General features: G+C 44.9%; 1 protein-coding gene across 3 annotated transcripts in view; it reads right to left on the bottom strand.

Moving 5' to 3' along the window:
• The window catches only part of LOC122930711 (interferon-induced GTP-binding protein Mx2-like), a 66,165-nt gene that overhangs the window by 9,143 nt on the left and 40,494 nt on the right, over positions 1 to 16,528 (bottom strand). For all 3 annotated transcript variants that reach the window (XM_044284271.1, XM_044284273.1, XM_044284274.1), the window contains 5 exons: positions 14,111 to 14,233; positions 12,997 to 13,138; positions 12,454 to 12,612; positions 3,878 to 3,954; positions 756 to 1,004 (listed from right to left, as the gene is read on the bottom strand). In XM_044284271.1, coding sequence (XP_044140206.1) covers positions 756 to 1,004; positions 3,878 to 3,954; positions 12,454 to 12,612; positions 12,997 to 13,138; positions 14,111 to 14,233 — 750 coding nt within the window. The remainder of the gene's footprint in view (positions 1 to 755; positions 1,005 to 3,877; positions 3,955 to 12,453; positions 12,613 to 12,996; positions 13,139 to 14,110; positions 14,234 to 16,528) is intronic.

Here is a 16,528-nt window from a genome sequence, read left to right as displayed (position 1 = left end):
GCTTCCAGAAGGATCTTCAGCGTCTGACGGTTGTGGTGCGCGCGGCGCCAACTTGGAGACTTCAATGGGGCGTGATTTCGCCTGCCTTTTAAGGTACTACTCCATATCTGGTTGTTTGGAGCGGGCAGGTGTCAGCTCCAGATGATCCTTAGTTTGATCCTTGCCAGTTTCCCCCATTGGTGAGCGATTTGATAGCTTATAAAGGGGTTAAATCACCAGTGTGAGTGAGGAGCTCAGGAAGCTGCTACCATTCAGCTTCACGGTCAGGCTCCGCCCCCTAGTAGTTATATTCTTGTACATAGGATCAGTATTATAGTAGTTATATTCTTGTACATAGGAGCAGTATTATAGTAGTTATATTCTTGTACATAGGAGCTGTATTATAGTAGTTATATTCCAGTACATAGATGCAGTATTATAGTAGTTATATTCTTGTACATAGGATCAGTATTATAGTAGTTATATTCTTGTACATAGGAGCAGTAATATAGTAGTTATATTCTTGTACATAGGAGCAGTATTATAGCAGTTATATTCTTGTACATAGGAGGCAGTATTATAGTAGTTATATTATTGTACATAGGAGTAATATTATAGTAGTTATATTCTTGTACATAGGAGGCAGTATTATAGTAATTATATTCTTGTACATAGGAGGCAGTATTATAGTAATTATATTCTCTTACATTTCTAACAAAATATAATCTTTTTTTAGGCTTTTATTTTATTTACGTAAACCTTTATCTCTAACTAACCTTGAAATACGCCTGGATGTGTTGAGACATTTCCTGAACAGACAGCTGTATCTGTGTTGCGGATTCTATTGGCAATGCGACTTTTCCAAAGCCAGGAAAGGCAGGAGAAAGTCCTTCTTCTCGGATTTCCTTCAAAGATCCTCCGTAAATGGTGTCCTGGCAGTATATGATCTGTTCCATCTTGAACTGTGTGCGGATTCCTTTCTCAGCCTCCTTTTGTTGTTTACTACAAATCTCTTCTAGCTTTCCCTTGAGAAGTTAGAGAAAAAGACCATTATAGTAATAGCCACTGTGCAGAAGGCCCCTAGAGGTTGCTTCTCCACAGGTACAGGCTTTGGTTAAGGGTACTTTCACACTAGCGTTGTTGGAATCAGGCAGGCAGTTCCGTTGCTGGAACTGCCTGCCAGATCCGGAAATCCGTATGCAAACGGATATCTTTTTTTTAAGGATACGGATCTGTTAGATTTATTCATTGAAACACCGGATCCGTCTTTCCGGTATCATCCGGAATAACGGATCCGGTATTTAATTTTGTCAAAGCTAGAAACAACTGCGCATGCGCAGACCGGAAAACCGACAATAATACATTTCAATGGAAATTAATGCCTGATCCGGCAAGTGCTGTAGTGTTCCGGAATTCTGTCCGGAAAAAATACCGCAGCAAGCTATAGTATACAGTATGCAGTAGTATAGTATATATAGATGTGTATAGCAGTACATTATAGTATACAGCAGTGGTGCCCAACTATTTTTCGTCTGAGGGCCGCACTAGACTTGGTATAAATTTCGCGGGCCGGAACCAGGTAGCTTTGCCAGAAATAAATGCAAACGCTGTGAGGGGGCACGTGTGAGCATTACTACTGTGAAGAGGGCACATATCTGGCATAACTACTGTGAGGGGGTACATGTCAGAGCATAACTACTGTGAGGAGGGCACATATCAGGGCATAACTACTGTGAGGGGGCACATATCTGGGCATAACTACTGTGAGGGGGGCATGTGCGAGCATTACATCTGTGAAGAGGGCACATATCTTGGCATTATTACTGTGAGGGGGCACATATCTGGGCATAACTACTGTGAGGAGGGCACATATCAGGGCATAACTACTGTGAAGAGGGCACATATCAGGGCATAACTACTGTTTGGGGGCACGAGTGAACATTACTACTGTGAAGAGGGCACATATCTTGGCATTATTACTGTGAGTGGGGCACATATCTGGGCATAACTACTGTGAGGTGGCATGTGTGAGCATTACTACTGTGAAGAGGGCACATATCTTGGCATTACTACTGTGAGGGGGCATGTGATGTATACATGTGTGTAATGTATGTAGTGCAGTATGTAATTATCACACACTGCACTACATACATTACACACACGTATACATCACATACTGCGCTGTCACCTTCTTCTGCAGGTCTACCTTGATGTCTGGTCTTTAGGTTTCGGTCAGATCCTCCACCGCCATGCTTGCGCCGTGTGCCCGACACCACCAGGAGCTGGCCCCTCCTCCTTTCATCTCTCGCCGGCTTATCCTACAGCAGGGCGCTCTATCGCTCCAGTGCCCGCCCAATCTTACCAATCAGGGGCGTAGCTAGAAATGACTGGGCCCCATAGCAAAAAAAATGATGGCCCCCCCCCTCCCGGATCTCCCACCCCCACATACCTATCGGACCTCCCACCCCTTCCAGAGCTCCCACCCTAACATCCCCACACCCCTCCCTAGATCCCCCTTAGTGTTATCCACAGATCCCCCCCCTTAGTGTTATCCATAGATCCCCCCCTTAGTGTCATCCACAGATCCCCCCCTCAGTGTCATCCACAGATCCCCCCCTTAGTGTCATCCAAAGATCCCCCCCCTCAGTGTCATCCACAGATATCCCCCCTCAGTGTCATCCACAGATCCCCCCAGTGTCATCAACAGATATCCCCCCAGTGTCATCAACAGATATCCCCCCCTCAGTGTCATCCACAGATATCCCCCCCTCAGTGTCATCCACAGATCCCCCCCCCCCAGTGTCATCCACAGATCCCCCCCCCCAGTGTCATCCACAGATATCCCCCCCCTCAGTGTCATCCACAGATATCTCCCCCTCAGCGTCATCCATGGTAGAGGCCAGGAAGACGGTGCATGCGCACTTCGATGCCTCTGCCAGTTTTCTCTGCGAGATTACGGCGCTTCTCTTCAATTTCACAGAGGCAAGTGCAGTGAATAAATTAGCTAGGAGGCGGCGCTGGGCGGGGAGATTGCATGCACAGGCAGCATCGCTTTGCTACCTGTGCCTTTCGCAGCGCATCCTGCGCTGATAAAGTCCGGTCACTGCGCGGGCCGCATGACATGGCTTAGGTTGGGCATCACTGGTATACAGTATATAGCAGTATAATATATAGAGATGTGTATAGCAGTATATTATAGTATACAGTATATAGCAGTATAATATATAGAGATGTGTATAGCAGTATATTATAGTATACAGTATATAGCAGTATAATATATAGAGATGTGTATAACAGTACATTATAGTATACAGTATATAGCTGTATATTATATAGAGATGTGTATAACAGTACATTATAGTATAGAGGATGTAGCAGTATAGTAAATAGAGATGTGTATATCAGTATATTATAGCATACAGTATGTAGTGTAGTATACAGAGATGTGTATAACAAATTTTTGGGCCGGTTGGTTATTAAAATGGAGCATAAAAGGTAAGAATTTGCAGTCCATCCCTGAGACCTAGTGCCAGATTAGCAGGTTATTCCACCTGCATCCTACATGGAACAATTTTTTTCTGGACCAAGAGGATTGCTTGACCAACATAGTAACATAGTACATAAGGCCGAAAAAAGACATTTGTCCATCCAGTTCGGCCTGTCATCCTGCAAGTTGATCCAGAGGAAGGCAAAAAAAAACCTGTGAGGTAGAAGCCAATTTTCCTCACTTTAGGGGAATAAAAAATTCCTTCCCGACTCCAATCAGGCATCAGAATAACTCCCTGAATCAACGATCTCTCTCTAGTATCTATTATGCTCCGAGTGTCAGATTAATGAAATTCGCACTGTATAAATTCACATAATTCTAAAAATATTAAAACAAAAATACTATGCCTACCTTTGCACTTCTGTAAAGATTTGGATATTGGGTGAAATGCTTCAGCGCCGTATTATTGAAAGTAGATCTGATGAGTTCTATAAGATAAGAAATGCACGGTCGGTACCTTATACTTGCAACAGTCGCTTAGGTTCTATTATCGCTAATAAAAGCTCAGTGCTCTGTAGTAGGTTCCAATGGATATCTGCATTGTAATATTCAGTTGTCATAGGTAGATGGCTTTACAGACCAGAGGACACAGTATAAAAGAACTAACTAACTGTGAAGGAGGGAGACATGCAAGAATACTGTGCAGTCCCCTCTGCAGACAAGTGTTCCAGAAAGGCTTTAGATGTGAGACCTAGTGTGTTTTTGGCATCCGTATGTTCATTATGTAAAATATAGAGCATGTCCTGTACTTGGCCTCCAAATGCGGTTCACAGACCGATTAAAGTCAAATGGTCAGAAAAAAAAGGATGCGACACAGACTTCATTTTGTACAAGCATCCAGGCATAAGGTGTAACACTTCTGTTTTCCTATGCAATGCAACCACAGGGCGGCCCCCTAACGGCAGGCAAACTCTCTGCACCTTTTCTGAATAGGTTGCTGTACTTACAGTACACCTCCTCGAAAATTTTGGGTATCCGCATTTGTGGACTGCAAAATACGTACAGCTGTATGAATGTACCCTTACTGTGTATTTCTGTAATTGCTGATTTGAGATAACAAGCCGTATCCACCATCAACTCCCCTGGGGGAGGAGCAGGCTAGAGACAGTATAGTTTAGTCCAGCGTGAATAAGCAGAACAGTCTAGATCAGGCATCCTCAAACTGCGGCCCTCCAGCTGTTGCAAAACTACAACTCCCAGCATGCCCAAACAGCCTACAGGTATCGTGGGAGTTGTAGTTTTACAACAGCTGGAGGCCCGCAGTTTGAGGATGCCCGGTCTAGATGCTCATGGGAGCAGACCTAGCTGATGCATGCTCTGGATTGAATCAGCCAGAAAGCTTCAGAATAAGCAGAGAGAAGCAGAGAAAAGGAGGAGAGATATACTTTAGGAGTATGCCAGATGGAAAAAGGATGTAACGCTTGTAGATAGATACAGACATAGACAGTGAGCCCTGATCTTGAACCCAACCCAATTTCCCTACCTACTTGCAGTACGAGTCCTAGGTAGCAAGACCACAACTGGTTGACGATCCCTACGCTACTAAGATACAGAGACAGACAGTCAGCAAAAGAGAAAACAAAGGGATAGTCATACAAAAATGGGTCTGAACCAGTCGGACAATGCAGTACAATATGAGAGACCTAGTGTAGTCAAAAAACAAGCCGATATCAGAACCAGACAGGATGCACAGTTCAAATCATGTGAGACAAAGAGTGGTCAAAAGACAAGCATTGCATGCTGTTGCTAAGGTCTCATACCAGGGCGGCGTGCCTGCGCGGTGCATCTCTTCTGGCACGTTCTAGCTGAATCTGCAGATCTCAGCGCTGGAGCCCGGACAGCGCAAGATTTTGCACTAGATCTTCAATTAAGATGGCGGCGGTCAGCTCTTCACGATCAAATGGATGAGGGTAAGTATGATTTAATTAAATTTTTTTCATTTTACACTATAATATTGGTATCGATCAACGATAAATGCTTGAGAAAGACTGCAAGGAGCAGTTGAAACGTTGCACAGGGGAAATAAAGTGGGTCGTTTTTTCTGACACCCTGGAGTGCTGCCTCTTCTTTGAAGTCTCTACAACCATATTTGACCAAATTGCCTAAGGTCAGAGGATTTTGCACCCGACTACATCTACAAGTGCTGCTGCTCTTTCTTTGTATTGTGTGTGTATATATATATATATATATATATATATATACATATACACAAGTACAGACCAAAAGTTTGGACACACCTTCTCATTCAAAGAGTTTTCTTTTTTTTCATGACTATGAAAATTGTAGATTCACACTGAAGGCATCAAAACTATGAATTAACACATGTGGAATTATATACATAACAAAAAAGTGTGAAACAACTGAAAATATGTCATATTCTAGGTTCTTCAAAGTAGCCACCTTTTGCTTTGATTACTGCTTTGCACACTCTTGGCATTCTCTTGATGAGCTTCAAGAGGTAGTCACCTGAAATGGTTTTCACTTCACAGGTGTGCCCTGTCAGGTTTAATAAGTGGGATTTCTTGCCTTATAAATGGGGTTGGGACCATCAGTTGCGTTGTGGAGAAGTCAGGTGGATACACAGCTGATAGTCCTACTGAATAGACTGTTAGAATTTGTATTATGGCAAGAAAAAAGCAGCTAAATAAAGAAAAACGAGTGGCCATCATTACTTTAAGAAATGAAGGTCAGTCAGTCCGAAAAATTGGGAAAACTTTGAAAGTGTCCCCAAGTGCAGTCACAAAAACCATCAAGCACTACAAAGAAACTGTCTCACATGCGGACCGCCCCAGGAAAGGAAGACCAAGAGTCACCTCTGCTGCGGAGGATAAGTTCATCCGAGTCACCAGCCTCAGAAATCGCAGGTTAACAGCAGCTCAGATTAGAGACCAGGTCAATGCCACAGAGTTCTAGCAGCAGACACATCTCTAGAACAACTGTTAAGAGGAGACTGTGTGAATCAGGCCTTCATGGTAGAATATCTGCTAGGAAACCACTGCTAAGGACAGGCAACACGCAGAAGAGACTTGTTTGGGCTAAAGAACACAAGGAATGGACATTAGACCAGTGGAAATCTGTGCTTTCGTCTGATGAGTCCAAATTTGAGATCTTTGGTTCCAACCACCATGTCTTTGTGCGACGCAGAAAAAGGTGAACGGATGGACTCTACATGCCTGGTTCCTACCGTGAAGCATGGAGGAGGAGGTGTGATGGTGTGGGGGTGCTTTGCTGGTGACACTGTTGGGGATTTATTCAAAATTGAAGGCATACTGAACCAGCATGGCTACCACAGCATCTTGCAGCGGCATGCTATTCCACCCGGTTTACGTTTAGTTGGACCATCATTTATTTTTCAACAGGACAATGACCCCAAACACACCTCCAGGCTGTGTAAGGGCTATTTGACCATGAAGGAGAGTGATGGGGTGCTGCGCCAGATGACCTGACCTCCACAGTCACCGGACCTGAACCCAATCGAGATGGTTTGGGGTGAGCTGGACCGCAGAGTGAAGGCAAAAGGGCCAACAAGTGCTAAGCATCGCTGGGAACTCCTTCAAGACTGTTGGAAGACCATTTCAGGTGACTACCTCTTGAAGCTCATCAAGAGAATGCCAAGAGTGTGCAAAGCAGTAATCAAAGCAAAAGGTGGCTACTTTGAAGAACCTAGAATATGACATATTTTCAGTTGCTTCACACTTTTTTGATAAGTATATAATTCCACATGTGTTAATTCATAGTTTTGATGCCTTCAGTGTAAATCTACAACTTTCATACTCATGAAAATAAAGAAAACTCTTTGAATGAGAAGGTGTGTCCAAACTTTTGGTCTGTACTGTATATACATAAAAAAGTAGGGCAGCACTCCTTTGCCAACTGTAAAATGGGTGCCAGTGGTAACCCCTCGATTCTGGGTAGTAGACAAGTCGCAAAAATCCACAGCACTCCTTAAAAGTGAAAAATGTGCTATTTATTCACACATGTCATACAGCTATATATCTTTATAGGTATGTGTGTGTGTATGTACATATTAGGCCAAGTTCACACCACTTCAGGTATTTGTGAAGGTATTGCCATCATTTATAATGAGCCAAAACCAGGTACAAGTCAAAAGCACAGAACCGGTGCAGATCTTTCCATTACACCTTATCTCTGAGTAGGCTTCACTACTTTTTGATTGAAGGGCCCACACGAAATCCAGTGCGCTGTGACTTATGACGTCACCATGCCGGCTGACGTGGTGACAACATCATGGGCCGCACAAGATTTTGCACTGGATCTGCAATCAAGATGGAAACAGTCTCTTCATGTTAAGGTAAGTATGAGTTTATAATTTTTAAATTTTTTCACCTTAGTATTAATGTCAGATTTCGCAAGTCAGTGATGAACGCGGCATCTAAGGGGTACAATGACGTGGGGGGGGGGGGCGGCGCAATTACCGCTCCCTGTCATTGCACCCACTACTTACAAAGAAATGTGCTCCTTAACAAAGTAATTTTTTTACAAAATTCGGCTAAACAGCAGAATCTAATTTTCCAATACTTTGCTTATCTCAAGTATACATATATATTTGTAAATCTAGTTTCTAGTTAGATGTGAGACGGCTCGCTCACTGTAACCATGGCTTGGTACCTCTGTCTGGTTTGAATCACCCTTTCAAAATCGGCATCGAACTACTAAAAATGGAGACCGGCACTCATACACTGGGGGTCACGTGAGAAATTGAGTAAAATGTAGTTTTAATAACTTGATCAAATATAAAATACAGCGTAAGGCCTCACACGACAGTATTTTTTTGCGGTTCGCAAAAAGGGGTTCCATTGTTCCGTGATCCGTCTCCGTTTTTGTTTCCGTGTGTCTTCCTTTATTTTTGGAGGATCTCCAGACATGAAGGAAAGTTAAAAAAAATATAAGTCAAGTTTGCCATGCAAATGATAGGAAAAAAACGGACGCGGAGGTGCGGACGCGGATGACAATCTTGTGTTCTTCCGCGTTTTTTCACGGACCCATTGACTTGAATGGGTCTGCAAACCGTTTTCCGTGAAAAAAATAGGACAGGTTATATTTTTTGGACGGACTGAAACCACGGATCACGGACGCGGATGACAAACGGTGCATTAGCCGAGTTTTCAACAGACCCATTGAAAGTCAATGGGTCCGCAGAAAATCACGAAAAACGGAACAACGGACACGGAATGAGACAACGGTCGTGTGCATGAGGCCTTAATAGAAGAACAAAAAACTGTAATAAAATTGAAATAATTAAGTGGATAAAATCAGGCATAAGTATATGGACTCATGCACACGACCGTTGTGTGCACCCGTGGCCGTTGTTCCGTTTTCCGTGATTTTCTGCGGACCCATTGACTTTCAAAAAAACTCTGAAAATGCACCGTTTGTCATCCGCCTCCGTGTATCCTGTCCGTCAAAAAAATATGACCTGTCCTATTTTTTTGACGTACAAAGGTTCACGGACCCATTCAAGTCAATGGGTCCGTGAAAAAACACGGATGCACACAAGATTGGCATCCGTGTCCGTGATCCGTGTCCGTAGGCTACTTTCATACAGACGGATCCGAAGATCCGTCTGCATAAAAGCTTTTTCAGAGCTGAGTTTTCACTTCGTGAAAACTCTGATCCGACAGTATATTCTTCTAGTTAGAATATACTACGAACTGTGTACATGACTGCCCCATGCTGCCTGGCAGCACCCGATCTCTTACAGGGGGCTGTGATCCGCACAACTAACCCCTCAGGTGCCGCACCTGAAGGGGTTAATTGTGCGTATCATAGCCCCATGTAAGAGATCAGGGGCTGCCAGGCAGCAGGGGGAAGACCCCCCTCCCTCCCCAGTTTCAATTTAATTGGTGGCCAGTGCGGCCCCCCCGGCCCCCCTCCCTCTATTGTATTAATATCATTGGTGGCCAGTGTGCGCCCCCCCGGTCCCCCCTCCCTCCCTCTATTGTATTATCATTGGTGGCCAGTGTGCGGATCCCCCCGGCCCCCCCTCCCTCCCTCTATTGTATTAATATCATTGGTGGCCAGTGTGCGGCCTCCCCTTCCGCCCCCCCCCCGATCATTGGTGGCAGCGGAAAGTTCCGATCGGAGTCCCAGTTTAATCGCTGGGGCTCCGATCGGCAACCATGGCAACCAGGATGCTACTGCAGTCCTGGTTGCCATGGTTACTTAGGAATATTAGCAGCACCATACTTACCTGCTGCGCTGTCTGTGACCGGCCGGGAGCTCCTCCTACTGGTAAGTGACAGATCATTAAGCAATGCGCCGCACAGACCTGTCACTTACCAGTAGGAGGAGCTCCCGGCCGGTCACAGACAGCGCAGCAGGTAAGTATGATGCTTCTAATATTGCTAAGTAACCATGGCAACCAGGACTGCAATAGTGTCCTGGTTGCCATGGTTACCGATCGGAGCCCCAGCAGTTAAACTGGGACTCCGATCGGAACTCTCCGCTGCCACCAATGATCGGGGGGGGGGGGGAGAGGGGAGGCCGCACACTCGCCACCAATGATATTAATACAATAGAGGGAGGGAGGGGGGAGGACACTGGCCACCAATGATAATACAATAGAGGGAGGGGGGCCGGGGGGGGCGCTCACTGGCCACCAATGATAATACAATAGAGGGAGGGAGTGGGGGCCAGGCGGGGCTGGAGGGGCCGCACTGGCCACCAATGATATTCAAACTGGGGAGGGAGGTCTGCCCCCTGCTGCCTGGCAGCCCCTGATCTCTTACAGGGGGCTATGATACGCACAATTAACCCTTCAGGGGTTAATTGTGCGGATCACAGCCCCCTGTAAGAGATCGGGTGCTGCCAGGCAGCAGGGGGCAGTCATGTACACAGTTCGTAGTATATTCTAACTTGAAGCGTCCCCATCACCATGGGAACGCCTCTGTGTTAGAATATACTGTCGGATATAAGTTTTCACGATGTAACTCAAATCCGATGGTATATTCTAACATAGAGGCGTTCCCATGGTGATGGGGACGCTTCAAGTTAAAATATACCATCGGATTGTAGAAAACTCTGATCCGATGGTATAATAGGGACTCCTGACTTTACATTGAAAGTCAATGGGGGACGGATCCGTTTGCAATTGCACCATATAGTGTCAACGTCAAACGGATCCGTCCCCATTGACTTGCATTGTAAGTCAGGACGGATCCGTTTGGCTCCACACGGCCAGGAGGACACCAAAACAACTTTTTCCTTCATGTCCGTGGATCCTCCAAAAATCAAGGAAGACCCACGGAAGGAAAAACGGACACGGATCATTGTTTGTACTCACTGGTTGGTAGCGCTCATTTTGTGGCGACCCACGTGTTAGAGCGCTTACCTGAATACAGAGTGGGTCAGTTACATATGGCTAATAGGCAGTTCTCAGTGTCTCGCTAGCAGGATAGGTCAATGAGGTAGATCGAATGTCCTCAGAGTGCCGAATGGGCGGTTGCCTTGCTCCGTCAGATGCCGCGGGTAGAATTACTTCAATATGCTGTAAATCTCGCTTGCGTTCTCTGCTCTGTTTACCTGCTCACCTCGGTAATTGTAGCAGTGAACAGTGTAATTACAAGTATGGCGTCCCCATTCACTTGTATGGGACGGCTCTAATATTCACTTGAACAGACAGAGCAGTCCCATAGAAATGAATGGGGGCGACAAACTTGTAATTACACCGCTCACTACTCTTCAAACAGCTAATCGGCTGGGGGTGCCGGATGCAATGAGCAATCAATACAGGTGGAAGCGCTCATAGCTAGAGGGCAGTAGTCCTTTCACTTACTGACCGCTCAGCTTCTCACGCTCCTCCATGCCAGATGCCCCTGTGAAAGGACATGCCCCCTGAGCTGCCAAGATGAAGATAATCTAGCAGAGCAATTGGAGCAGTAAGGCCTCTTTTACACGGGCGTCGCGTGTGAGGGCCGGAAAATCGCACAATATAGAGCATGCTGCGATTTTCACTCAACGCACAAGTGATGCGTGAAAATCACCGCTCATGTGCACAGCCCCATAGAAATGAATGGGTCAGGATTCAGTGCAGGTGCAATGCGTTCACCTCACGCATTGCACCCGCACGGAAAACTCGCCCGTGTGAAAGGGGCCTAAATGTGAAGATCTTTGGATCCATGTGAGGTACAGAGCTGGTTCTAGCTTTGTTATATGATGTCTAATTTTCATTTTTTACATCAATCATGGCAGAACCCCTATAACTCCACAGGCTTCACAGGCTTTCCGTCACACACTTCTTTCTCCTAAGCCCAGCCTCTTGAGTCGCTGCACCTGAAACAAAGCAGCAGCTTCACCGCGCACAGACATACATGGGACACCAAACATTGCATGCTTGTAAGGACTCACCTCTGCCCCGTCTCTGATGACCTGTTGTTAGGGGATCATTAAGAGATCAGCTGGACAAAGAGGCTGCAACGCCATTTCCTCGGCCATGTGATGTCACGTTCATTGGTCACATGGCCTAGGCACAGCTCAGCCCCGTTCAAGTGACTGAGACGCGATACAAAGCATAGCCATTATCAGCGGTGTGCTTGGTAACCTGTGAGGAGCCCTGTGGTTTCCACAAACAGCTGATCGTAGAGGTGTCGGGAGTCCAACCCCCCTAATCTCACACTGATGACCTTTCTTGAGGATAGGACTATCATATCATCAGGACTCTCTTGGCATCCAAGACACCTCATTTAATAATGCCAACTATTCTATATCCTATAGCTACATCTATGTTCAGGCCGATGAGTGTAGAGGCTCTTGTGCCATCACTCTACCTAGAATCTGGCTGTACACCCTACACATAATCCTGTCTTCAAACGGACTGCACAGATCGCTTTCCAGAGACAAAATCTAATCACTATTTACCTGCTGCCATAATCCTTTATATGCTGCACTTTTGTCGGATTGTTTCCTACCTGTGATTTCGTTCAGCTTGTCAATGGCCGGCTCCTCGAATGTCTGGATTTGATTTCTTGCTATGTTTTCAAATGTTTTGTAGTTGACGAATCCTGTAAGTTCTCGCCCACGATGTTGGTTCTCGTAAAGAGTAATGTCAGCTCTTATTTCCCGAGGGACTGAAAGGTAAAGGATCGGTTATCAAATTTCTGAAAGATCCAGACTTTACATATATATGACTGCCTACAGTGTCCGTTCAGTTCTGGCTCATTAAAGATGGTCCACCACTTGAGATTCCCCTCTGTGTGGCAGATAAGCCACCAAATGACTAGATGGCCACCAAACATGGATGGATTCAGGATGGTGGGAGTCCTTAGGGAAAAATTTATTTGAGGCCCTCAACCCACCCTTAGGACACAGACCCAACATTGAAACTTTGCCCTTTGAAGTAAATGTGCTGAGAACAGTTATCACTGCCCTTCCTCCATGCATTAAAAGAATGGGTGTAGGGTATGTTTGTATACACATACATCACCTTGCTTTTGTTTGTAATGTGCACCTACATTTATCAGCTGATTGCTTAAGGGCCATTTCCCATTTGCAGAATTTCTTTCGGATGTTGGTGAACAGTTTCAGCTTTTTAGCTGTAGCCTCTTCTTCTCCTTGTGTGACTTGAGTGATTCCCTCAACAAAATGTCTGATTCTCTGTCAAGACAATAAGGATGAAATAAAGTTAAACAGTTCAGCAATGAGAACTGGAGTATATCAGACATAGGTGACACGTGATGACCATACACTGATCAGCTATGACATTAATATTATGTACTCTGACCCATTGAGACCTGGACTCCACAAGACCCCTGAGGTGTCCTGTAGTATCTGGTACCATGACACTGGCAGCAGATCCTGTAAGTCGCTCGATGCAGCTTCCATAGATTTAACTTGTTTTTCCAGCACATCCCACAGATGACAATCAGACTAAGATCTGCAAATTTGGAGGCCAAGTCATCAACTTTATCTTTTTGTCATTCCTGGACAATTTTTCCAGTGTGACTGGGGCATCATTCTGCTGAAGGCAGCCACTGCCATTAGAGGGCACTGCTGCTATAAAGTGGGGTACTTGTCTGTACAATGCTTAGGTAGGTAGTATGGATCACATCCACATGATGTCAGGACCCAAATTTTCCCAGTAGAACATTACTCAGACCTCCACTCTGCCTCCGCCAGCTTGTCTTCTTCCCATAGTACACCCTGCTCATTCTCCTTCCCTGGTAAGTGATGCATACGCACTCAGCCATCTACATGATGTAAACTGTGACTCATCAGAACAGGCCATTGCTAACATGCCCAGTGATCTTTGGCTACCATGACCCTGTTGCTGGTTCACTTATTGACCTTCCTTGGACCATTTTGGTAGGTACTAACCACTAAATACTGGGAGCAACCAAGACTTTCCGTTTTGAAGACACTCTGACCCAGTTGTCTAGACATCGCCATTTGGCCCTTGTCAGAGTTGCTCAGATCCTTACGCTTCAGTTCTGCTTCTGACACACTTCAAGAATGGAATGTTCCCTCGCAGCCCAATATTCCCAACCCTTGACAGGCGCCATTGTGGCCAGATGTTATGGCTGATCAGTGTAGTCAATGGAAGTTTATGAACCTCACTCACACACTTACATCTATGAGAAATAATAGCTTGTCTGACTCAGTCTCCGGGATGCCTGCACCAATTATCTTCACTCTCTTCTGTGCCTCATGAAGTTTTTGCTTGATTTGACCCTCCAGGTTAGGTATTGTTCTCTAAAATGTAAAAAGAAATGAATAAATATAACACAATACCCATCATCCTCACTGTGCCAACTATCTTTATATTGCTAAGAATGCCATCACTAACCTTTAAACCACCCTATTATTCTAGGGGTTAGTACGTTATTTATCTGGTGGTCTGTGGACAGGGATGGGATAAATGTGAATATCCATGGTGCTTTAGAGCAGTGGTTCTCAACCTGCAGTGCACGGACCCCAAGGGGCATGGGCCGCAGGGTGAAAGGGTACGAAGGACTGCCCTAGCATCCAGCAATGTTATTCAGAAGGTCCACAGCCGACCAGGCGATACAAACGCCAGACAGCAAGGTATTCGCTCGTTTATGGCAATAGAGACTTTGCTGCTGTGAAAAGCGAATATTCTCCTTGCCTCCCCTGCGGGTCGCTGCATTATGACAATATCATCATCATCAACCACCTGAGCTGGGTTGCAAGCAGCACATAGGTAGTATTTAAGTTTGTTATTCTCCTTTGGCACCTTAAGGCAGCATGCTATTGGGCAACTATAGGGGGAGGTCATTATAATAACCAGGGGGCACTTTGGGGAAATTAGTGCTACAGATGGCTACAGAGGTTTTTTTTTCTATTGAGATACATTATGGGGGCTTTATTACTACAGGGGCACTTTGGTGGGCGACTGGGTGTCATTACTACTGGGGGCACTTTAGGGAGCATTAATGCTACTGGGGGCACCAGAAGGGGCATATTTACTACTGTGGGTTTAACTATTGGAGCTGTGGGGTCTTTAATATTATTGGGGGCATTATGGTGGGCTTTATAACTACTGAATGACACTGTGATGGGCTTTATTACCACTGGGGGCACTATGTTGGGCTTTATTACTACTGGGTACTATGATGGGCTTCATTACAACTGGTAGCACTGTAGGGGGTATTAGTACTAATAGGGCACTACATGCAAGCATTATCACTTATGGGTGCATTATTATGGTCTTTATTACTACTATGGGAAGCATTATTACTACTATGTGGGGATTATTGCTTCTTGGGTATAATGGAGGAAATTATTACTACTAAGGGCACCTTGGAAGTGAATTATTACTATTGGTGGGATTTTTGGGAGCATTATTACTGTGAGGACACTCTGGCACAGTACCAGCTTTGCACAATTATTCTTGGGGGCACTATGTTTTCTGCACTTTTGCTGTCAGGGGCACTATTTGCTGCACTCACATATTTTTGAAGGTACTATCTGTGTGGTACTAGTGTTTTCAACATCTGTTTCTGCAGTATAGTATTGGGGAGCACAGTCGGCACAGTACCTCTCAGTGGCAAGATGGAATGTTGAGAAGATTGAAGGATGATGGAAAAGTAGAAACCTAAGTTGACTGTGTGACAAACTCGAGATGAGGCTAAAAGTAATCATCATGGTGGTCTGGAATGAATGGAGAAGATGAGAAAAGAGAACATCTATATCAGAGGAGACGTCACTGGATATAATAAGTATGTGGTGCTGTATTCGCCTTTATTTTTGGTAGTGCAGAATCTTATTTAAATAGTAATAGTCATCCAACACGGGTCCTAATTTGGCGTCTGTTATTTTGACAAGAAGATTAGTGCTGCACGCTTTGCCATTCTCTCCGTTAAAGGGGTTCTCCGGGAATTAAAAAAAAGAAAATACCTAAATATTAATATATTATAAATATATTCCCAAATACCTTCCATCAGTTATAAGATCTTCAGCTGAATCTCTGTGGGAATTAAGTTCGTAAGGAGACATGAAGTACAGAGAGGACGGACAGGACTGTGGTGATGGAGACTGCATACAAGAGCTGCTGCTCATCACCCATACCTTCTCTCTGTACTTCATATCTTCTCATGAACTCAAATCCCACAGAGATTCAGCTGAAGATCTTATCAGCTGTATTCAGGATCATAATCCCTGACAAGCAGAACAGAGAGGAGGATGAGGCAGCTCTTTAGCTCAGTGTTGTGAGAAAACTTGTCCTGCTGTGTGATTAGGACAGGTTCTGCGTGTATTAATAGGACGGCAGCCATTTTAATTCCACTGATTATTGCTCCCCAGACAAAACGAGCCATTATAACTAATGAAAGGTATTTGGAAATATATTTATTGTAAAGTCAGATTTAAGTATTTTCATTTTCTTAATTCCCAAAGAACGCCTTTAATCTAAAGGAACTGTTGACAGAGGCTTAGAACAGGGCCTATGACCAGGGCATGAGAATATCCTTATTTAGTTAACATTTATTAGTTTACACTTCTTTGGGGATACTCGGTTCAAACTTCTTG

This window comes from Bufo gargarizans, chromosome 3 (assembly GCF_014858855.1).
Source record: "Bufo gargarizans isolate SCDJY-AF-19 chromosome 3, ASM1485885v1, whole genome shotgun sequence".
NCBI lineage: Eukaryota > Metazoa > Chordata > Amphibia > Anura > Bufonidae > Bufo > Bufo gargarizans.
The sequence above is the reverse complement of the archived record's forward strand: the minus strand, read 5'-3'. Positions and strand labels throughout refer to the sequence as shown.